Source organism: Sciurus carolinensis, chromosome 6, assembly GCF_902686445.1.
Source record: "Sciurus carolinensis chromosome 6, mSciCar1.2, whole genome shotgun sequence".
In the NCBI taxonomy this organism is placed as follows: Eukaryota; Metazoa; Chordata; class Mammalia; order Rodentia; family Sciuridae; genus Sciurus; species Sciurus carolinensis.
Window position 1 is genome coordinate 69,621,458 of NC_062218.1, and position 25,356 is coordinate 69,646,813.

Consider the following 25,356-nt stretch of genomic DNA (forward strand, 5'->3'; position numbering starts at 1 on the left):
TGATGATGTAATTAACATCTACAACCAGTTGACTTCAAGTAAAACAGATGAAATGGGACAATTAGAGATGGACCATATTCAATCAGTTGAAGGACATAAGTGCAAAAGCTGAGATTTCCCAAGAAGTAAAAGCTTTGGCTCAAGACTATAAAAGTCCTGCCCAAGTTTCCAGCATCTCTTCCCTAAAGATCTCAGACTTGTCAACTCTCACAATCAATGCAGACACACACACATATATTAGGTTCTGTTTCTCTGAAAAACTAGAGAAATCTCATAAGCTCTCCTTTTGCATTTATAACCTTTTCCATTAATATGTCTTTATTACTATTAATAATACCATTTTATTACTATTTTTTAAACTTTAATGCTTTTTGTACTTGATCTTAATATTAAATGTTTAATTTTTTACTTTTCTCCTAGTATTCTAAAAGTAGACAGCATAAAATCTAACAATCAGAGAGAAGTACTATCATGAAATTTCTATAAATATTAAATCAATATTTGGTTTATATCTCAGGGGCAATCTTTATAAGCTATAACAGAAGTTTCATAAAGTAGAGTTGAATATACACACACACAAAGATTAAGTTACTTATTTTTCTTTCAAGTTTAAAATTTTGACAAAATTGGAATGACCATTTTTTACTATTTTAAGCATAAAATTATTATATTTTGGCCCTAGATTCTTGATAGCTTTTTAAATCTCTCCTAAAATAATAACAACCTGACACAGACTGACTAATGACATTATCTAATAATGTTAGAAATGTTCCAGACAGTACAGTTTAACTTGGTGGTCAGGTTTGGAAATGTGGGAGAAGAGGGTTATATTCAACAACATCTAGGAAATAGGACTGCTTAAATTTGGTAATTACTGTAAAAACAAATCATAAAAGTTCAAAGAGAAATATCAGTTCAGTATATGTGAAATACATATAAATTTTGGACAAGCATGAAAAATGCATTTTGAACTTGAGGAAAGACTAACCATTAAAGTGAAACTAGGACTTGATAGTCTCAATGTGTAACTCTGCACCTAGGAATATACATTTTAATACTATTGAGATGTGCACCAAGTTTATTCGGCAGTAATCAGATTTCCAGCATTTCCTAGACTATTTTGCAAATTGATATGGAGACAATGCCAAGGTTCAGAATAGCTATGAAGATATGTAGACTATACCATGAAGCAACAGAAGTGATACAACTGCTACTTCTAGTTGGCTTTGCTAGTTGTTGCGTGCATTTGCCATTTCTGTTCTAAAGGAGTACCCTTGATGTTGTTTATGTATTCACAACTCAGCCACATAGCTCATGGTCTTCCTGAAAGTTGAAATCAACCTCATGCTCCAACAGAAGGTCTTTTTTTATTTTTGTTTTTGTTTTCTTTTTCTTTTTTTGCCTTTTTATTGGTGTATTATTATTGTACATAATGGTGGGATTTCTTGTTACATATTAATACATACACACAATATAACAATATAATTTGGCCAATATCCTTTAGTGGAGGGTCTTGACTCACTGACTGTTTCATGGTTGGCAGAAGGAAACAGCCTGTTCCACGAGAGTGATCTCAGGACTTTGGCTTTGAAGTTAGGAGAACACATGCCATTTCTTTAACCTCTTATGGACATGGGTAAGGACTCATACAACCTCTGTAGTTGTTGGCAGATATATCATAACCACAAAGAAAACCGGTTTTAAAATAAACTTAATAGTATAGAACACAGAACAGAAAAATAGGAGAAAGTAAAAAAATAACCAAGACTTTATCAGCATCATAGAGCCATCCATTCTTAATTCTGCAAGTCCATAAAATCCCTATTTAATCAAGATCAAATTTTGTTATTTGCAACTCAAAAATCATGCTACCTACATAATAACTTTTTTTGAATATATGTATTTCTACATAGTTACATGAAGATCTATCTATCCTACTAAATCTATGATGATTTCAAGCTGTACCATGAAGGATTTTAACTAATTTCCTTAAAAATAAGATTTAATCAGTTTATTCCAAATATTATACCTTGAGGGAATATAATGGATTATATAATTACATGTATGTTCATAGATTCATAAGTTAAGATACATACAGATCTTTATAGTAAAAAGACACTATTTTTTCCTCTGTGGTTGTTTCATTCTCAAGCTTCTCTAAAGAGAAAGATGTGGAATATACAATCTTCCAAATTCCCTACTGGTTCCACAATCTTGTTGTACAACAAATTTTATCTTAGTAAAAATGTAAAAAGTACTAGGTGCACATAACAAGGATTTAATTGTAATTACTTTTTCCCACATTTCAATATCACTGATACTCACCTATCAACAAGGACGTTTTATTTTGTAAAAAAAGAAAAGTAAGCACTATTTGGTCATTGTACTAATGTCTTAGAAAACTAACCAGATCAAATTTTCATGGGCAATGATTTCTTTCCTATTCCACTGAGAATCTATTCATTTTTCCTTTTCAGATATTGTAGCAATAAACTTTTGTTTTTATATATTAAATTTTAATACATAGGACTATTTAGGATATATTATGAACAAAATTATACTTGGTAATAAAATTAGCAAAGTTAGTCCATGCACAAGGGGAAAAATATGCATTTCTGCACACAAAAAAGGGAAATTTGTAACAAATGTAAGGCAAACAAGAATAAGGATGTGCAGCTCTATTTCAGACCCCAAGGAAATAAAGTACTAAAATCAGAATGCAGAAGCAACTCTTATTCATTAGAAAATAATAGGGTAAGATATCATTCCTTTTCAAAATGCATGAGTTGTAGAATAATTGAACATAGTCAGCCATGCAGAATTAAACTCCACAAGAAAATGGAAACGAGAGCTAAAAGAAATCTGCAGCATAGTTAAGAAAATAAAAAAAAACATAAACAAAAACAGTGACTTTTTATAGGAGTAAAAATGAATATTTCAAAAGTTAGAGAAAAATATCTAATCACACTGTGTCCTTTTTGTAGCTGTACAGAATATACATTGTTTTTTGTTTGTTTGTTTTTTTTATTATTGTAAACAAATGGGATACATGTTGTTTCTCTGTTTGTACATGGCGTAAAGGCATACCATTTGTGTAATCATAAATTTACATAGGGTAATGTTGTTTGATTCATTCTGTTATTTTTTCCCCATCCCCCCACCCCTCCCACCCCTCTTTTCCCTCTATACAGTCCTTCCTTCCTCCATTCTTGCCCCCCTCCCTAACCCTAACTCTAACCCTAACACTAACCCCTCCCACCCCCCATTATGTGTCATCATCCACTTATTAGCGATATCATTCGTCCATTGGCTTTTTGAGATTGGCTTATCTCACTTAGCATGATATTTTCCAGTTTCATCCATTTGCCTGCAAATGCCATAATTTTATCATTCTTTATGGCTGAGTAATATTCCATTGTATATATATACCACAGTTTCTTTATTCATTCATCAATTGAAAGACATCTAGGTTGGTTCCACAATCTGGCTATTGTGAACTGAGCAGCTATGAACATTGATGTGGCTGTATCTCTGTAATATGCTGATTTTAAGTCCTTTGGGTATAGGCCAAGGAGTGGGATAGCTGGGTCAAATGGTGGTTCCATTCCAAGTTTTCTAAGGAGTCTCCACACTGCTTTCCAGAGTGGCTGCACTAATTTGCAGCCCCACCAGCAATGTATGAGTGTACCTTTCTCCCCACATCCTCGCCAACACCTGTTGTTGCTTGTATTCTTGATAATCGCCATTCTAATTGGGGTGAGATGGAATCTTAGGGTGGTTTTGATTTGCATTTCTCTTATTACTAGAGATGTTGAACATTTTTCCATATGTTTGTTGATTGCTTGTAGATCTTCTTCTGTGAAGTGTCTATTCATTTCCTTAGCCCATTTGTCAATTGGATTATTTGCATTCTTGGTGTAGAGTTTTTTGAGTTCTTTATAGATTCTGGAGATTAGCGCTCTATCTGAAGTATGATTGGCAAAGATTTTCTCCCACTCTGTAGGCTCTTTCTTCGCATTGCTGATAGTTTCCTTTGCTGAGAGAAAGCTTTTTAGTTTGAATCTATCCCAGTTATTAATTCTTGCTTTTATTTCTTGTGCTATGGGAGTCCTGTTGAGGAATTAAAGAAAACCTTAGAAGATGGAAAGATCTCCCATGTTCTTGGATAGGAAGAATTAATATTGTCAAAATGACCATACTACCAAAAGTGCTATAAAGATTCAATGCAATTCCAATTCCAATTAAAATCCCAATGATGTACCTTACAGAAATAGAGCAAGCAATTATGAAATTCATCTGGAAGAATAAAAAACCCAGAATAGATAAAGCAATCCTTGGCAGAAAGAGTGAAGCAGGGGGTATCGCAATACCAGATCTTCAACTCTACTACAAAGCAATAGTAACAAAAACGGCATGGTATTGGTACCAAAATAGAAAGGTGGATCAATGGTACAGAATAGAGGACACGGACACAAACCCAAATAAATACAATTTTCTCATACTAGACAAAGGGGCCAAAAATATGCAATGGAGAAAAGATAGCCTCTTCAACAAATGGTGCTGGGAGAATTGGAAATCCATATGCAACAGAATGAAACTAAACCCATATCTCTCACCATGCACGAAACTAAACTCAAAATGGATTAAGGATCTCGGAATCAGACCAGAGACCTTGCATCTTATAGAAGAAAAAGTAGGTCCAGAGCTTCAACATGTCGGCTTAGGACATTGTTGTATTACTGGCTTTTTATTTGCTAACAAACAACTACAGCATCAAGTCTTTACTTGTGCTAGTCGGTATTCCATTATCCTTTTTATATGTGTAGATTATTAGTGTTCTTAGGTGAATTTCCTTAATGGTCAAACTGGTGATTTAAATTATTAAAAATATTAAAAGATTTACAAGAATCTAAAAAATGTTGAAGCAGTGTTATACTCTTATCACCATTGTCTCTGTTTCTCTGGATATCAGAGAGTTCACAAGAAAATTTTTTGGTACTCAGGATTGAACCTTGGGTACTTAACCACTGAGCCACAACCCCAGTCCTTTTTATTTATTTATTTATTTTGAGACAAGTTCTCATTAAGTTGCTTATGGCCCTGCTAAATTGCTGAGGCTAATTTTGAACTCACCATCTTCATGCCTCAGTCTCCCAAGCTGTTGGGATTACAGGCATGTCCCACCATGCCTGTTAAGAAGTCTTTTATATACCATTGCATCTTCGCAGTGACCTCTACCATCACCACCAATTAGGATCAAGTTCATCCACACAATTTTGTGTTTAATAAAATTATTAACATTTTAATATTATAATTGTATGGAGAATAGTACAGTTTTTATAGTTTCATATTTTAAGGTTTTACCTTTTTAACAATAGCCATCCTAAAAGAAGTGAGATAATATCTCATTGTGGTTTTGATTTTTACTTCCCTAACAATTAGTGATGCTGAGCACTTTTTGATATGGTCTGCTGGCCATTTTCTTGACTTCTTTGAAGAAGGTTCTATACAAATCCTTTGCTTACTTTTTTATCTGTTTTTTAAAATTTATTTATTTATTGTTATTGAGTTGTGAGAGTCCCATGTGTATTTTGCACATTGCTATGGTTTGGCCATGAGGTGTCCCCCAAAAGCTCATGTGTTAACACAGGAATGTTCAGAGGTGAAATGATAAGATTAAGAGTTGTAATCTCATGGATAGATTACACCATGTGATGAATTAATAATTATAATATACACACAGCTTCTGTTCCCTGGAGGTACATTGGAGGTCTTCTTTCTGGAGCCCCTGCAGCTGCAGCCACAACTGTCACCCTGCCCCTGCTGCTGCCACTGACCCCCCTTGTGCTGCCAACCATACCAACCCACTACAGCTGCTGCTGACCCCCTTCCTGCTGCCACAGACCCCTGCTACTACTATACCCACCACTGCCCAGAGGTCCACTGCCAGGGAGACTCCAGGTTTGGTTGCACTCAGCCACATCCATCTTGAGACATCAGCCCAGGACCTGGGGGTTTGGGTATCAGCAGGTTCCAGCAGGTTAGCTGCCATTGCCATCTTGGGGTATAGACACCCCTGTCTGGTGATACCTGCCAGAAACTGGAGGTTCAGCATTGGGGTGCCTGTGGGTTTGACTGTGCCTAGGGTCTTCTTCCTAGAGTGCTGGTGGCTGCCACCCATTTGCTGTTTCTCAGGAATGCTCATCCCTGGTGGTCTCTCTCCAAATTCCAGCAGCATTGAGATCTTGGGACTGCAACATGCTCAAACCAGGGATATCTGAAGACCAGATTGGTAGAATACAAATTGGGTCTGCCAGGGTCTGTCTGGGTCAGATGATCTTGTGAGAAGTCAGAGACAGGGCTTAGAAACTTTCAAATGCTGACAGAGATAGTTGCTCGATTTTCCATTGAGATTTATTTTATTTTCATATATTTCTTCTCTAACATTTCTCTCCACCATATTTGTTAAAAGCCATTTGCCATGAATCACTTTGTTGAGGACAGTGATATATGCATAGTATTTTGCAGTCCAGCTGTATATTCTTACATATTTAGTTTTTTCTTCTTTGTATGTATTCTTCCTTTCACTTGTCTATTTTCCTGGATTCCCTTTCTACCTTTTCTCCACCTAATGACCAATTTCTATTGTTTCCTCTTCCACTCTTTCTGTGGAGTTTTACTTCTAATTTCACTCTTTCTTCCTCATGAACATCACATCTTACACAATTTCTGTTCTCTCTTTGTCCACCAATTGAAATTTTGTAAACCCATTTAGCAAATTTTCTGTTTACATTGTAGACAGTGACTGAACTCATCATTTTTGTGTATAGCGAGAAAGCAGTAGATACCTTGGCAGAAGCTATTATAATTAAGGTTATACATTGTTTACACTGGGTGCTGTTGATATTAGTATCCCTTATAAAGGTGGGGTACTGGAAATTTTCAGGGACAATATAGGTCTACAGAGTAGAATCTGTACTGCCTCAGATCCTTAAAACTGGATGGGAAAACACACAAGCAACATGAAAAAACAAGGGAATAAGGGGCCCAAACAAACCAAGACCACAATAAGAGAATCCACTGACAAGAAAGTAGAAAAAAATGTCCAAGAGGGAGTTTAGAATGTACATAATGTACATTATTAAACTGATCTGTGAAATAAAATATGGTATAATGAGAGAAATTAAGAGAAAATAGAGGAAGTGAATGATCACTTTAATAAAGAGTTAGAGATTGTGAAAAATAACCCAGCAGAGGGCCTTGGAATGAAGAAATCAATAAACCAAGTTATAAATTCAATGGAAAGCAACACCAACAGACTAGATCATTTGGAAGACAGAATCTCAGGCAATGAAGACAAAATATTTAATATTGAAAATAAAGCTGACCATACAGAGAATATGATAAGAATTCATGAATAGAACTTCCAAGATTTATGGGATAACATGAAAGGACCAAATTTAAGAGTTATGAGGATGGATGAAGGAGCAGAGATACAAACCAAATGAATGCACAGTTTTTTCAAAGACATAATATCAGAAAATTTCCCAAAAGAAAATTTCCCTAAAGAATGAAATGGAATATCAAATACAAGAGGTTTACAGGACCCCAAATGTATAAAATTATAGCAGACCCACAGCAAGACACATTATAATAAGAATGACTAAAATAAGAATAAGGATAAAATCTTAAAGGCTATGAGAGAAAAAAAGCAATTATGAATAGGGGAAACAAACTCAGGTCTCAACTGACTTTTCAACACAGACCCTCGAAGCTAGGAGGTCATGGAAAAACATATTTCAAACTCTGGGAGAAAATGGATGGCAACCAAAAATTTTATATCCAGCAAGATTAAGTTTCAGATTTTAAGATGAAACACAAACCTTCCATGATAAACAAAAGTTTTAAAAAATTCACAATTAGAAAGCATGCACTATAAAACATTCTAAAAAATGTTTCATGAGGATGAAGTGAAAGAAATAAGTGAAAACTAGCAAAGAGAGGAACTACAATAATGGAGTAATCAATCAAAGCAGAAACTAAATCAAATTAAAAGCCAGAAATGAACAAAAATGACTGGGAATACAAATCATATCTCAATAATAACCTTGAATGATAATGGCCTAAATTTATCAATCAAAAGACGTAGACTGGCAGACTGGATTTAAAATTAAGACTCAACAACATGCTGTCTCCAAAACACTCACCTCATAGGCAAAGACATTCATGCACTGAAGATGAAAGAATAGGAAAATAATATCACTCATATGGATTTCATTAACAAGCAGGGGTTTCCATCCTCATATCAGATAAAGTGGACTTCAGGCAAAAGTTAATCAGAAGGGCCAAAGAAGGTAATTTCATTTTTCTGAAGGCAATTATACAGCAGAAAGATATAACATTGTAAATGTCTTTGTCCCAAACAATGGAGCATCCCTGTGGTGAACAAAGATGCAAAATTCTCAATAAAATTCTGGCAACTTTCATACAAAAACATATTTAAAAGTGAGTGCACCAGGATCAATGGGGTTCTTCCCAGGGATGCAGGGTTGGTTCAAAGTACAGAAATCAATAAATGTAGTTCATCATATCAGTAAACTTAAAAAAAAGAATCATATGATCATCTCAATAGATGCAGAAAAAGCATTTGACAAACTACAGCACCACTTCATAGTCAAATTCATTTGAAAAAATAAGAGACCCAGAATATCCAAAGCAATTCTTAGCAAGAAAAGTAAAGCAGGAGGCATCACAATACCAGACCTTAAATTACAGTACAGATGGCCTTGTATTGGCACCAAAACAGACACATAGACCAATGGTACAGAATAGAAGACAAAGAGACAAACCCACATAAATACAGTTATCTCATAGTGAACATAGGTGCCAAAAACATACATTGGAAAAAAGAGCCTCTTCAGCAAATGGTGCTGGGAATAATGGAAAGCCACATGTAACAAAATGAAATTAACCTACAGTTAGGGAGAAAGTCTTTACCACATGCACCTAAGATAAAGCATTAATCTTTCGGACATATAAGGAAAACAAAAAACTTAACAACAACAAAACAAATAACCCAATCAATAAATGGAATAAGGAATTGAACAGACATTTCACAGAAGATATACCATCGAACCAAAAAAAATATGAAAAACTGTTCGACATCTCTAGTGCTTAGAGATATGCAAATCAAAATGACTCTAAGATTTCATCTCACCCCAATCAGAATGGCAAATTATCAGGAACACAAGCAACAATAAATGTTGGTGAGGATGTGGAGAAAAAAGTGCACTCGTACTTGTTGGTGGGAACGCAAAATGGTACAACCATTATGGAAAGCAGTAAGAAGATTCCTCAGAAAACTTGGAATGGAACCACCATTTGACTCAGCTATCCCACTCCTAGGTTTCTACTCAAAGGATTTAAAATCATCATACTACAGTGACATAGCCACATCAGTTTATAGCAGTTCAACTCACAATTGCTAAACTGTGAAACCAACACAGATCTCCTTCAACAGATCAGTGGATAAAGAAAATGTGGGGTATAAATATTCCATCATATATATATATATATATATATGTGTGTGTGTGTGTGTGTGTGTGTGTGTGTGTATACAGCTTTAAAGAAGAATGAAATTAAGGCATTTACTGGTAAATGGATGGATTTGGACAATATCATGCTAGGCAAAATAAGCCAAACCCAAAATCCAAAGGTCAAATATTTTCTCTGATATTCGAATGCTGGTTGACACCAAGGATAGGGGTGCTAGGGAAAAATAGTTACTCTAGATTAGGTAGAGGGAAGAGAAGGGAGGGGAAGGGGTTTGGGGGTAGAAAAGATAGTAGAGTGAAGCAGACATTATTACCTCATGTACATATATGACTGCATGACCAATGTGATCCAACCACATGTACAATCAGAAAATGAGAAATTATACTCCATTTGTGTATAACTTATCAAGATGGATAAATGCATTCTCTTGTCATGTATAACTAACTAGAATAAATATAAAAATTTTTAAAATAAAATACAAAAGGAGAACCTTAAAATATTAATTTTTTCATATGTTGTAAGATAAAGTTTTAGGCTACTCTTGCACATTGTTGATGGGAATGGAAACTGGTGCAGTCATATGCAACAGTATAAAATTTCCTCAAAAAATTATAGGTGACACTATCATCCCCAACAATACTCCTCTTAGTATATACCCAAAGAAAATGAAATGAGCACCTCATAGAAATATCTGTACTATGATTATTAACAATAAGCACCTTATGGAGACTATTTAAGTGACCATACACAGATAAATAGGGAAGTAAATTGCAGTAACTTGCAGCATATGTAAATATAAGGAATATATTGAAATATAATGAAATATTATTCAGCTTTAAAAAAGAGATTCTGCTACTGTAACCACACAGATCAATCTGAAGGATATTATCCTAAGTATAAAACCTCACTTAATATATGAAATTGAATTAATAGAGAGTAGAACAGTGATTATTGGGTTTGAGTATGGGGTTAGGAAATGGTGAGATATAAGTCACAAGATATAAAACTGCAGTTACATAGGAAAAATAAATCTAAAGATCTAATGTATGGTCTCAGACCACAGTAATAATATTCAATAGTTTACTGAAAATTTGCTATGAGGGTATAATATGTTTTCTTATAACTTTCCAACAAGTAGTAATGATGTGACATGAGACTATGTTAATTTGTTTGATAATAAAATGATCACATCATTATGTGTGTGTGTGTGTGTATATATATACATACACACACACACATACATATATAGGCATGTTACATACTACTTAGGTATATACAATGCAGAACACAAAATATTTTAACTTTTACATATGTCAGAAAGATTCTACTTTCTCCATGCATAATTTTCATTTATTATAGAAGTTAATTCAGTATTAATAGCTATTTTTTATGTAAACCCAAACTCAGTTCCTTTCTTTTTTTTTTTTTCTTTTTATAGTTTTATTTTTTATTTTATTTTATTTTATTTTTTTTATTGTAAACAAATGGGATACATGTTGTTTCTCTATTTGTACATGGCGTAAAGGCATACCATTTGTGTAATCATAAATTTACATAGGGTAATGTTGTTTGATTCATTCTGCCATTTTTCCCTTCCCCCCCTCCCCTCCCACCCTTCTCCTCCATCTATACAGTCCTTCCTTCCTCCATTCCTGCCCCCCTCCCTAAACCCAACTCCAACCCCAACACTAACCCTTCCCACCCCCCATTATGTGTCATCATCCACTTATTAGCGATATCATTCTTCCTTTGGTTTTTTGAGATTGGCTTATCTCACTTAGCATGATATTCTCCAGTTTCATCCATTTGCCTGCAAATGCCATAATTTTATCATTCTTTATGGCTGAGTAATATTCCATTGTATATATATACCACAGTTTCTTTATCCATTCATCAATTGAAGGACATCTAGGTTGGTTCCACAATCTGGCTATTGTGAACTGAGCAGCTATGAACATTGATGTGGCTGTATCTCTGTAATATGCTGATTTTAAGTCCTTTGGGTATAGGCCAAGGAGTGGGATAGCTGGGTCAAATGGTGTTTCCATTCCAAGTTTTCTAAGGAATCTCCACACTGCTTTCCAGAGTGGCTGCACTAATTTGCAGCCCCACCAGCAATGTAAGAGTGTACCTTTCTCCCCACATCCTCGCCAACACCTGTTGTTGCTTGTATTCTTGATAATTGCCATTCTAATTGGGGTGAGATGGAATCTTAGGGTGGTTTTGATTTGCATTTCTCTTATTACTAGAGATGTTGAACATTTTTCCATATGTTTGTTGATTGCTTGTAGATCTTCTTCTGTGAAGTGTCTATTCATTTCCTTAGCCCATTTGTCAATTGGATTATTTACATTCTTGGTGTAGAGTTTTTTGAGTTCTTTATAGATTCTGGAGATTAGCGCTCTATCTGAAGTATGATTGGCAAAGATTTTCTCCCACTCTGTAGGCTCTTTCTTTGCATTGCTGATAGTTTCCTTTGCTGAGAGAAAGCTTTTTAGTTTGAATCTATCCCAGTTATTAATTCTTGCTTTTATTTCTTGTGCTATGGGAGTCCTGTTGAGGAAGTCTGGTCCTAAGCCGACATGTTGAAGCTCTGGACCTACTTTTTCTTCTATAAGATGCAAGGTCTCTGGTCTGATTCCGAGATCCTTAATCCATTTTGAGTTTAGTTTCGTGCATGGTGAGAGATATGGGTTTAGTTTCATTCTGTTGCATATGGATTTCCAATTCTCCCAGCACCATTTGTTGAAGAGGCTATCTTTTCTCCATTGCATATTTTTGGCCCCTTTGTCTAGTATGAGAAAATTGTATTTGTTTGGGTTTGTGTCCGTGTCCTCTATTCTGTACCATTGATCCACCTTTCTATTTTGGTACCAATACCATGCCGTTTTTGTTACTATTGCTTTGTAGTAGAGTTGAAGATCTGGTATTGCGATACCTCCTGCTTCACTCTTTCTGCCAAGGATTGCTTTAGCTATTCTGGGTTTTTTATTCTTCCAGATGAATTTCATAATTGCTTGCTCTATTTCTGTAAGATACATCATTGGGATTTTAATTGGAATTGCATTGAATCTGTATAGCACTTTTGGTAGTATGGCCATTTTGACAATATTAATTCTTCCTATCCAAGAACATGGGAGATCTTTCCATCTTCTGAGGTTTTCTTGAATTTCTTTCTTTAGTGTTCTGTAGTTCTCATTGTAGAGGTCTTTCACCTCTTTTGTGAGATTGATTCCCAAATACTTTATTTTTTTCGAAGCTATTGTGAATGGGGTAGTTTTCCTAATTTCTCTTTCTGAAGATTCATTGCTTATGTATAGAAATGCCTTAGATTTATGTGCATTGATCTTATATCCCGCTACTTTACTGAATTCACTTATGAGATCTAAAAGTTTTCTGGTGGAATTTCCTGGTTCCTCTAAGCATACCATCATATCATCAGCAAATAGGGATAGTTTGAGTTCTTCTTTTCCTATTCGTATCCCTTTAATTTCTTTGGTCTGTCTAATTGCTCTGGCTAGAGTTTCAAGGACGATATTGAATACAAGTGGTGAAAGAGGGCATCTCTGCCTTGTTCCAGTTTTTAGAGGGAATGCTTTCAGTTTTTCACCATTTAGAATGATATTAGCCATGGGTTTAGCGTAGATGGCCTTTACAATGTTAAGGAATGTTCCCACTATCCCTATTTTTTCTAGTGTTTTGAGCATGAAGGGGTGCTGTATTTTATCAAATGCTTTTTCTGCATCTATCGAAATAATCATGTGATTCTTGACTTTAAGTCTATTGATATGGTGAATGACATTTATTGATTTCCTGATGTTGAACCAACCTTGCATCCCTGGGATTAAACCCACTTGATCATGGTGCACTATCTTTTTAATATGTTTTTGTATGCGATTTGCTAAAATTTTGTTTAGAATTTTTGCGTCAATGTTCATTAAGGATATTGGTCTGAAATTTTCTTTCCTCGATGTGTCTCTGTCTGGTTTAGGAATCAGGGTAATATTGGCTTCATAGAATGAGTATGGGAGAGTTCCCTCCTCTTCTATTTTCTGGAATACTTTGAGAAGTATTGGAATGAGTTCTTCTTTAAAAGTTTTGTAGAACTCGGCTGAGAACCCATCTGGTCCTGGACTTTTCTTTGTTGGAAGGCTTTTGATGACTTCTTCTATTTCATTACTTGAAATTGGTCTATTTAAATTGTGTATGTCCTCCTCGTTCAGTTTAGGCAATTCATATGTCTCTAGAAACCTGTTGATGTCTTCGAAATTTTCTATTTTGTTGGAGTATAGATTTTCAAAATAGCTTCTAATTATGTTTTGTATTTCAGTCGTGTCTGTTGTGATATTTCCTTGTTCATTCCGAATTTTAGTGATTTGGGTTTTCTCTCGTCTTCTCTTTGTTAGTGTGGCTAAAGGTTTATCAATTTTGTTTGTTTTTTCGAAGAACCAACTATTTATTTTGTCAATTTTTTGTATTGTTTCTTTCGTTTCAATTTCGTTGATTTCAGCTCTCAGTTTAACTATTTCCTGTCTTCTACTACTTTTGGTGTTATTCTGTTCTTCTTTTTCTAGGGCTTTGAGCTGTAGTGTTAGGTCATTTATTTTTTGAGTTTTACTTCTTTTATTAAATGCGCTCAATGAAATAAATCTTCCTCTAAGTACTGCTTTCATAGTGTCCCAGAGATTTTGATATGATGTTTCTTTGTTCTCGTTTACCTCTAAGAATTTTTTAATTTCCTTCCTAATATCTTCTGTTATCCATTCATCATATAGTAGCATATTGTTTAATCTCCAGGTGTTGGAGTAGTTTCTGTTTTTTACTCTTTCATTAATTTGTAACTTCAATCCATTATGATCTGATAGAATACAAGGTAGTGTCTCTATCTTCTTGTATTTGCTGACATTAGCTTTGTGGCATAATATATAGTCTATTTTAGAGAAGGATCCATGTGCTGCTGAGAAGAAAGTGTATTTGCTCTTGGTTGGATGGTATATTCTATAAATGTCTATTAAGTCTAAATTATTGATTGTGTTATTGAGATCTATGGTTTCTTTGTTCAATTTTTGTTTGGAAGATCTGTCCAGTGGTGAAAGAGGCGTGTTAAAATCACCTAGTATTATTGTGTTATGGTCTATTGGTTTCATACATGGATGAGCCACTGTTTGGGGCATAGATGTTTATGATTGTTATATCTTGCTGATTTATGCTTCCCTTAAGCAGTATGAAATGTCCTTCTTTATCCCTTCTAACTAACATTGGCTTGAAGTCCACATTATCTGAAATGAGTATGGATACTCCAACTTTTTTGCTGAGTCCTGTGCATGGTATGTTTTTCCCCATCCTTTCACCTTTAGTCTATGGTATCTCTTTCTATGAGGTGAGTCTCTTGCAGGCAACATATTGTTGGATCTTTCTTTTTAATCCAATCTGCCAGTCTATGTCTTTTGATTGATGAATTCAGGCCATTAACATTCAGGGTTATTATTGAGATATGATTTGTATTCCCAGTCATTTGGTTCATATTTAAAATTTTTGACACATCTTGGTTCCTCCTTTATTTGACAGTTCCTTTAGGATAATTCCTCCCTTTGCTGATTTGCTTCTTTGTTTTTTATCTCTTCCTCATGAAATATTTTGCTGAGAATGTTCTGTAATGCTGGCTTTCTTTTTGTAAATTCTTTTAGCTTTTGTTTATCATGGAATGATCTTATTTCATCGTCAAATTTGAAGGTAAGTTTTGCTGGGTATAAGATTCTTGGTTGGCATCCATTTTCTTTCAGAGCTTGAAAAATGTTGTTCCAGGCCCTTCTAGCTTTTAGGGTCTGTATTGAAAAATCTGCTGATATCCGTATTAGCTTCCCCCTGAATGTAATTTGGTTCTTTTCTCTCACAGCCTTTAAAATTCTGTCTTTATTTTGTATGTTAGGTATTTTCATTATAATGTGCCTTGGTGTGGGTCTGTTGTAATTTTGTGTATTTGGAGTCCTATAAGCCTCTTGGACTTGATTTTCCATTTCATTCTGCAGATTTGGGAAATTTTCTGATATTATTTCTTCAAATAGATTGTTCATTCCTTTGGTTTGTTTCTCTAAGCCTTCCTCAATCCCAATAATTCTCAAATTTGGCCTTTTCAGGATATCCCATAGTTCTTGGAGATTCTGTTCATGATTTCTCACCATCTTCTCTGTTTGTTCAACTTTGTTTTCGAGGTTAAATATTTTGTCTTCAATATGTGAAGTTCTGTCTTCCAGCTGTTCTATCCTATTGGTTATGCTTTCTATGGAGTTCTTAATTTGGTTTATTGTTTCCTTCATTTCAAGGATTTCTGTTTGGTTTTTTTTCAATATCTCTAACTCTTTATTGAAATGATCTTTTGCTTCCTGAATTTGCTCTGTTAACTGTCGATTGGTGCGATCGTTCAATGCCTGCATTTGCTCTTTCATCTCATCCTTTGCTTCCCTAATCATTTTAATTATGTACATTCTGAACTCCCTTTCTGTCATTTCTTCTGCCATGCTGTCGTTGGATTTTATTGATGTAACATCTAGATTTGTTTGGGGCATTTTCTTCCCTTGTTTTCTCATATTGTTCAGGAATCAGTGGGTCATTAAGATATTGCAGATTTCCTCTATCAACTTATAATGTCCCTGAAGATTGCTAGTATATCCCCTCTTATCCTTCAGTAGCCTGATGTCTTGGAGGAGGTTGATAATGCAGAGCTCCACGAAGAAGCTGCCTCTCTAGGTGTGGTAACCCTCAGGTGGCGTATATTCCCTGCTAGTGGGCAGAGGTGCCTCCACTTGTTGACCAATGGTCATCCAATGGGGAACTAGACTGCGGGCTGAGGCAAGGCCTGTTTGTGCCTGTGTCTCTGGTTTTACCGTCCCTGTGGGAAAACCTCCCCCGGCCGGGAAGATTCACTCGGTGGGGACGTCTCGCTGGTCAGTTGCCCTCCTAGAGGTTCCCCTCAATCTACAACTACCACCTGGGCTGGGCTGTCTTCCTCTGCAACGATACCACGGGCCCGGACCTACGTCCTGGGCCTGGGAGCCTCACCCTTCGCAGGTGAGTCTCCTTAGGCTGCCTCTCCCAGAGAATCTGCCCGCCGCCCTGGAAACTTCGCTCCGCCCCTAGGCGTGTCTCTGTGCGGCTCTTCCAGCAAGAAGCCATCTAGCTCCTGGGACCCTGCTCTGCACCTAATCGCCTGGCTATGCAGCCCCTCCCCTGAGCCACCACCTGGAGCCCCGTACAATAGCTCCGAGACCCAGAGACCCGCCACACACCTCCTCCTCCGGACAGCCGCCCGGTTTCCGACGCAGTCACTAGGAGTCCAAACAACTCACTTCGGGTCTCCCCCTCCCGCCAACCACCCGTAGCCCTAGGCAGTCACTCCAAGTCCAAGTGACCCGCCCTGTTCCTCCTCCTCCTCCTTGGGGTAGCCCCCCGGGTGTTCAGGAGCGGTGTCTCCGAGACCAAGTGACTCACCATGCTCCTCCTCCAGGCAGGCCACCGGTGTTCAGGAGCAGCTGCTCCTAGTTCAAACAGCTCGTTACGCAGCTCCTCCTCCGGCAACCGCCCGCGGCTCTGATACAGTCACTCCCAGGTCAAGCAACACGCCGCGCTCCTCCTCCTCCTCCGGGCAACCTCCCATTGCTCAGGAGCGCTCGCTCTGAGTTCAAACAGTTCACCACGCAGCTCCTCCTCTGGCAACTGCCTGTGGCTCTGATGCAGTCACTCCTAGACAAAGTGACCCGCCGGGCCTCTCCTCCTCCTCCGGGCAACCCCCGGGTGTTCAGAAGCGGTCGTTCTGGGTCCAAACAGCTCGCCACGCAGCTCCTCCCCAGGCAGCCGCCCGGAGCCCCAGCGGCTGCTCGAGTCCAAGCACTGTGCTGAGCCGCCTCCTCTACGATGATCCCAGTTGTCCGTGTTTACCGCTCCAGCGGGGGGAGGGGCGTCTCACCAAGCAACTCCACTTCACAAATTCCCTGCATTCCGGGGCTACCGCCCCATCCGGGACCCCTCCCCAACAGGAGAGACTCACCCGGCAGCTTTGAGTTGTCCCAAGTCTCTCACTAACTTCTCTTTTGAGTCTTGCGTTCTGGAGCAGCGTGAAATGCAGCCGCCCTCTAGTCCGCCATCTTGGCCCCTCTAAAATAATCATTTTTAAATCAAAAAGTCATACATGAATGACTAGTATTCAGAAACCCGTGACAATCTGGCAGTAAAAAAAATTATCCCTTATTCGTCTACTTCTTTTATTGTTGTCCTTTGATGAGTAGCTTATCTCCCACTGAACAAATCAGTTATTTAACTTAAAGAAATTAAAGTATGCATTTGAAGTAATTATCATACAGTCATGCTGTAACCTGAAGAGAATATGAATTCTGTAAAGACCTCATGTGGAAATATATAAAAGTTAAATTAATTTATAATTTTTGTGGTGAATTTTCATTTATTGAACTACATTGATAATTTCAACAGAAGGAAGAAATAACATGGAGGAAAAACAACTTAACAAAATGAAGCTGAGCTTGAAAGTACAATTATGTATAAATTCTACTGATGGAAGGAGATGAAGGTAAAAAACAGAGAACACTATTCATACCACAAATACATTATGGGTAACATCTCTAAATAAAAAATATTTGAAAAAATATTTAAAATACACATAAATAAAATTATAAATGTTCACTAATGCAAAACAAGTATTGAAAAAATTTGGAAAAGAGAACTAAAAAGAACTAAAAAATCACAATCTAATTTCCACAATCATTCAGATTCCTTATAAAAGAAATTCTTTACACATCTCACAAAATTTTGTCAAATATTATAACACAGCTTTGTGATAATGTTTTTCTTATTATATGTTGATAAAATTGAAAGGAAAACATTAGTTCCCACTGTCAGTTTTTATATGAGAGGAGTGTCTATTTTACTAGATAACCAATTTTTTCAATGTTAGCATAATGTGCTTATGAAATCATACAATTAAAAAAATTCATATTGTTATACAATTAAAAAAAACATTGTCCTATTTTAATAGTCTTTGCTAAAATCACAATAAACAACAAACATTTGCTCATATTTAAAGCAAAAGTACTTTTAAAACATAAAATCTATGATGTTCAGTTTACTCTGGAGTAAGGAGAATGTTTGGAGAAAAAATGTTCAGTTGCTTTTGACAAAAAATTCTTAGGAAGCAAAAAGTTATCATCATCACACACACACACACACACACAAATTGTTTTGTGATGAAACAACATGAGTTGGAAGGTACCAGCAAGGTATGGAGTAAGAGTACACAGGAGAAATGAAACTGAATTGGGCTAGAAGTTAGGGTTCTGGCAAGCACTGATATCCAAAGAAAAATTCAATGAAAGTTGAGCAATAAAGAGGAAGTCTTAGGGCAACCCTGCAAACAACAAGGCTTCAGAATCAGAGCGAAACCAGGTGAGAAACTAAGCAGGGGAGACTGGGCAAGGTGAGATTGCAATTGAATCATGTGATAAGAACACTCCTTACAACAGTGTACATAACACCAACAAGAATGGGAGAAAATGATAGGGAGTTCCCATCATCCAAATTGGATTACAAATAATCTATATTATGAATATGAAACATCAATTGAGTGTTCCTCTAAATCTGTGACTTTACTACTAAGGTAGTTATAATGAGTATCATGCAATATGACATTGACTGGAGTTTGTCAAAGAAATGTTTAAGGAAACTTTCATTTTTCCCTTTGAATTTTTGATTTTTTTTATTGTTTGTCTATTTAGTTATAAATGACAGCAGAATTGGAGTGCAACTTTTCATTTCTCTGGTTGTACACAATGTAATCACACCATTTCTGTAATCATACATGTAATAGGGTAATGATTGTTTGTCTCATTCCACTATCTTTCCTTCCCCCCACCCCCCTCCCTCATTTCCCTCTATATAATCCAACCTTCCTCCATTCTTCCCTTAACCCCTCCCCTGGAAACTCTGTATGTATCATCATCCATTTATCAGAGAAAATATTCTGCCTTTGTTTTTTGGGGATTGGCTTATTTCAGTTAGCATGATATTCTCCAACTCCAGTAATTCTGCAGGTAAAAGCCTAGTTCAGTTTTGCAGACAGGAAGAAGTTATGAGATCAGGCCAGGTGAAATAGAGTAGGTGTATGAATTGAACTGACCTTACCTTGTACCTGAATTCCAATAACTCGGTTTCATTCCTGCCTTCACAAAATAAATAAGCCCCATTTTTCCCATTAGTTTCAGCAACTATTTTCTGCTCTAAACTTTCAGGATTAACTCCTTTCTTCAATTACTAAGAAAGAATCCATCTAGTGTTGACATCTGAGCTTTGTTCTTCAGGACCTCCAACACCTGTATCTCAAGTCTTACTCCTTTTTCCCCATGTGGTTGTTCTGCTAGCCTGGGATTATTAAATGCTAAACAAATGAGCTCTTTATTACCCCTTATCCTATGAGTGTGTCTGGTTCTCAATCTCCTGGCATAGCTCTTTGCCCTGTCCCACTATTCTGGAACCACAATGAAAACACCACCCTTTCCCATTATTGCATTCTTCACAGTAGTTACTTCAGGTCCTAGCTTGTGCTTGAGAATTGCTGATTATCTACATAAGGGTTGGAGTCATCATCACAGGCTCTCTCATCATTAAATTATAATTGCAAAAATTAAAATGTTAAATGAGTATTTGAGGAAAGAGCTACATTTTTATTTTTAAGCGCATATATATCTAATACTGATTTTATAGTTGATACAACAATGTTTTATCATAATTATACTTCTGGAAATTTATCATTTTTCCCTTTTTGATATTTTTATCATATTCATTATTTTCCTGATTTATCTCAATGTTTCAATTTTCCAATTTTTTCTTATTCTTTAATGATGATGTGCTATTTTTTTTTTCTGTATTAGTTTATTTTTTGATCTATTTCTTTTTATTCCAAAGTCTTAACATCATTCTGTCTGGCACAGCATAGTGGGCCCAAGACACAAAAATGTAAATAAACTTTGCCAGTTTTCTGGTAGCAACATGGTTGAAGTATGTATTATTGAAGTCATTAAATTAAAAAATAGTCTTTAATTTGCATGTAGGAACTTTACCTGCTGAGGTTGGCTCTTCTTCATCTGATGCTATGTTAACAGGAAAAGAAAAGTAGGGGCAGGTAAGGGATGGGGGAAGGAAAAAAGGGAAAGAGAGAAAGAGAGATTGAACATAAATATGTTTCACATTTCAGAAAAATAACTACAATCCCTTGACTTGTAATTTTTGCATATATTATAAATCATTCATTATTTAAAAACAAATTCATGAGTATCTATACCAAAATAATAGGTATACTCATTTATTCTTTAATACATATATTTATTAGAAAAGACCACAGTATTGTCTGAACTTAATTTTCATTTTTCCTTGCAAACAAGACTTACGTTACTTTATATACATATATATACATATAATCATAAATAGTACTGTTTAAAATACAAATCATATATAGTACCCACCATCAATTTTCTATTAGCAAAGAGGAATTAAAAGACATTTTCAATGGTTGAAAAATTAGTTCTGTGTGATAGAAGTTATAATATATGTGTTACCTGGGCATGAGTCAAAATCACTTTGATTTTTCCTAAATATTCAAATTATAGCACACATACACTCCTTTTCTCTTTCTCCTCTGTATCCTATTTGCTTCCTCCACCCCCAACAAACAAACAAACAAAACAACAACAACAAAATTCCCATACACATATGCACCACATGATTCAAGATTTAGTAACAATGATTCCATGACAAGGACACAGGAATGGTACATTTTAAAGGTTGACCTTAGGTGGTTTTGGCTTGTATTATGCAGCCCACACATGGATACATATGGATATTAGAAAAGCAGAGACCACAATATGAATACACAATTTTATTCTAGAGTAGTGTTTCACAACCCTTGATGTTGACAGAACGCCAAATTCTGGGCTCTTACTTCAAACTAATTAAGTCTGAACCTCCTTAAATGGTACCAATTTGTAACCAAGATTGAGACATTACTAGGTAATATCAACATAAGGTAAAATTAACTGTAACTCATTAAATAGTGAATCACTCTGGTTCCAGTTTTCAAGCTAGAGATGTTTGAGAGCAGAGGACTCCAAGGGCAATAACCTACCACTCTGTGCAGGTGTGAGATGGAGCACAGCAATTGCTAGAGTGAAAAATGCAGTTTAGCTTTGCGGTTTTGCTTAGAATCCACCTATTCACCTTTCCACTTCCACACACGCTCTCAGAGGAAGGCTTTCTGCCCTGTACACAAGTGCAGTTTCCCAGAATATTACTGCTGAATTATATGATAGGAGCCAGTCCCATTTCACTTGATTCATGAAGTTTTAAAATAAAAATCGGTTAGCTGACTTGCTTATAAAGGAGCTTTGTTCTCAGCTGATTTGTTAATCAAGGCATCCCTGTGCAGCAGGGAGCGGTCTCCAGTCTTTTCCGTTAAGGTTACATCTGCACAGAGCACACACTAGACAAGCTTACTTTGTGTCCTGACAGTGTTTTCCTCTCACACTGTTTGGCTTGTCTCCTTGGCACATAAAGAAATGAAGTTGGCATACATGGTGTGGAGAACATAAATATTTAAAAAGCTGTTTGCTGCTTTATCGTGTCCAAAATATATCATAACATGTTCAAAAAGAAAAGTCGTTGGTAGCTTCCAGGAATTCCCTTTTAGGAAAACACCAAAGAGGCTTGCAGAAGTACTGACTTAGATGGGTCATTTTAAAAGTCTGGAGATTCAAAATGGAAAAACTAAGCTTACAGTTTACAGTTGATCACTTTAAAATCTGAACCCATTTATTCCACAAAGCAACCAATGACCAATGAGACAAAAATTGATAGAGGAAGTTAGAATTTGAGTAACCAAAAACTCTGTCAACAGTCAATGTGAATTTGAGATTATGTCAGTTTGACTTTAAAATCAAACTCTTTCCATTATGCCTAACACAGTGCTGATTCTGTGACTGCTTAAAGTGAAGAAGGAAATTTAGATGACAACGAATTTATTGTGATTTGGTCGCTGCTATTTACAAGTGTTAGCTCAGGATGGGGACTGGCCAAATCACTAATAATGTTAGTTTGGCAAACACATAAGCAAATAGAAAAAGAAAATAAGCAAAATAATGAAAATCTGATGTAGGGATTGAGGAGAGAACATTTTTCAAGTAATAAAGTTATTTGGAAACTTCTCCAGATTTCTTACAATTCAGAGATAGAAACAGGCAGGTGAGATTCTGATTATCCATTAACAAAGCATCCTCAGGAAACCATAGCTAAGAAAGGAAGGCTACAAATGCCAAGAACTTTACTTTTCACTGTGAATATGTAAGCAAGAACACTTAAGAAAGGAGGTAGCAATCCCCAAATAAGGACAATTAAAAACATATAGAAGTCACAGAAATTAGATCTCCTTTTAAAACCAAAGCCTATAGGGCACAAAGTGTTCTAAGCCACACTTGAGCTTACAAAACCCGAAAGCATATTTGTAACAAATTAACAGGATTAGAGTCAGCAGGTATACAAGCTTGCACAGAGTCCTATTTTTGTGCAACATCTCCTTAATAATGATTCCTCATAATATGAACATGCCACTAAACACTATTCATACTATTAAACTATACACACACTCTCAAAACCACATGCATACCCAAAGGTTAGTAGTGGTATTAATTTCACAGTTTTAACTGTGTGGGAAAGACAGTTTTGTAGACAAACCACATTCTGAATGAAAACATCACAAACAATTAACAATTGACAACTAGAGCCCCAGAGTAACAATAAACTTTAAAGTGGGCACTAGTGGCCCATATAATGACATTTCGGTGAAACAGGAATCACAGAAGATACTGTCTTACTACCCAAATGATTCTTAACTCTTCCTATTTGATGCTTAGAAGTCATGAAATCAACAATTAAAAGGAAAAAAATAAAAGCAAAACCAACTGAGTTGCACCACTGAGACCTCCTTTAATTCTGGAAATTAAAGCATGGGTACGAAGCAAAACAAAAATAAACAGCCTAAAAACATAAATGTAGTGCTCTACCAACTCAGCACTTAGAAGGATGTACTAAAATTATTACAATGGAGGAAAAGTGACAGCAGAGACATGTAATTGTTGCACAGAATTTAACTAAGTATAGTTCTCCCATCTCCCAAAACAATCTCCCTGGGTATATGTTAAAATGCTGTAGATCTACTGAATTCGAATTTTGGGTGGTAACCCAGGCTTCTGTATTTTTAAAAAGCTCTTCATGTGATTGTTACAAACAATAAAGGCTGGAAACTATGACTGCAGCCTATCAAAGTTTGTATCACTGGGCAAGAGCTTTGGATCCAGTTGTTGGAACTATAGCAGTAAATAAGGAGGCTTATGGAAGCCCTTTGCAGTGTATGCAGTGCTTCAACAATTTTCAATGCTCTTTCTCTTGCAAATCTTTAGGTTTTCTTGGGTATCTTTGTCAGTGCTCTGGGAGAAGATGACTGAGTTAAAGAAGAAGGCTATATCTCAGAACTAACTTCATCAGCTCCTTTTAGTTGACCACAGTCATTGGTTTACACATAGGTGTAAAACTATCTCTGAGTATTTGCAGGATTGGTTCCAGGACCACCCCCAGACACCAAAATCTGTGGGTGCTCAAATCCTTTATATAAGATGGCATCACATTTGCATATACCTGGGCACAACCTTCCTATACTTCGAGTATAATTTCTCTAGATTACTTATTATACCTAATATAATATAAGGACTATGTAAATAGTTGTGACAATGTATTGCTTAAGGGGCAATGACAAGGAAAATCTGTACATGTTCAGGTCAGAAGTAATTTTCTGTCTGTGGCTGACTGAATTCACAGAGGCAGAGTTCACAGATGTTCAGGCCAACTGTATCCCCAGTGGGGCAATATGTAAGGGGAGGTTTGGTGTGTTTGGATGGTGAAAGGTAACAGCAAAGGAAGCTTCCTCATTCTTCTGAGAAAGTGTATGGAGAAGTATTGCTTTTCTCTCTCCTATAGATGTAGACAAGGAATTCTGTTACCTAGGAAGTAAACTGGCAAACTCCTTTCAAGAACTGGGATCCAGTTTTCAAAGAAAGCTGATCCTGCTCAAAGGCAAGGTTCAGAAACAGAAAGAAGTTGGATTCCTGATACTATTGAGTCACTGAATCATAGTCATGAGTTAAGACCTCTGGACTTCTAGTTCTGAGGAAAAATAATTCAATTTTCTGTTTACTGGTGTGAGTTGGCCTATGATTTGCAACCAAGTGGAATTCTGCTACAACCCTAATCAGTTTTGTTGTTCCCTTTTATATTATACTAGGATGCATAAAAAATTGATTATTTGAGGCAATTGAGACCAAATTGCTACCTGGCCTGAGGCTGAGCTTTCAGAGGGCAGATGGGACTCCAGGGCTTTGCTGTACCACATTCCCCATCCTGCTTTGATACAATAAACCTGTCTTGTGACTTCAAAGTTAGTCACCACCTTTTCAGTCAACCTGTCTGTGCTCCTGTTCATGAAGTGTGGAGGTGCTCAGAAGGAAGAAGCACCATGCAGATTCTTGTTCTCATCCTTCATTTCTCTCCTTCCACAATTCTTCTGCAGATTTCAACTATGAAGTGCTGCTCCCCAAACCCAGTGGTTTGTATGTTACCCTGACTTTCATATGATGTAAAAACCCATTAATGTCTTCATTGGACAGATTTTCTATCTCTCTGTGGGCTCAAGAATTT

At 36.4% G+C, this 25,356-nt stretch overlaps 1 protein-coding gene across 2 annotated transcripts in view; it reads right to left on the minus strand.

Annotated features, from left to right (window-relative positions):
* Window positions 1-25,356, minus strand: part of Edil3 (EGF like repeats and discoidin domains 3) — a 412,828-nt gene that overhangs the window by 248,407 nt on the left and 139,065 nt on the right. The window contains exon 3 of one of the 2 annotated variants that reach the window (XM_047555552.1): window positions 20,679-20,708. The exons of the other annotated variant lie outside the window; for it this stretch is intronic. Within the exon in view, the coding sequence (XP_047411508.1) occupies window positions 20,679-20,708 (30 nt within the window). The remainder of the gene's footprint in view (window positions 1-20,678; window positions 20,709-25,356) is intronic. 2 annotated transcript variants of the gene reach the window in all.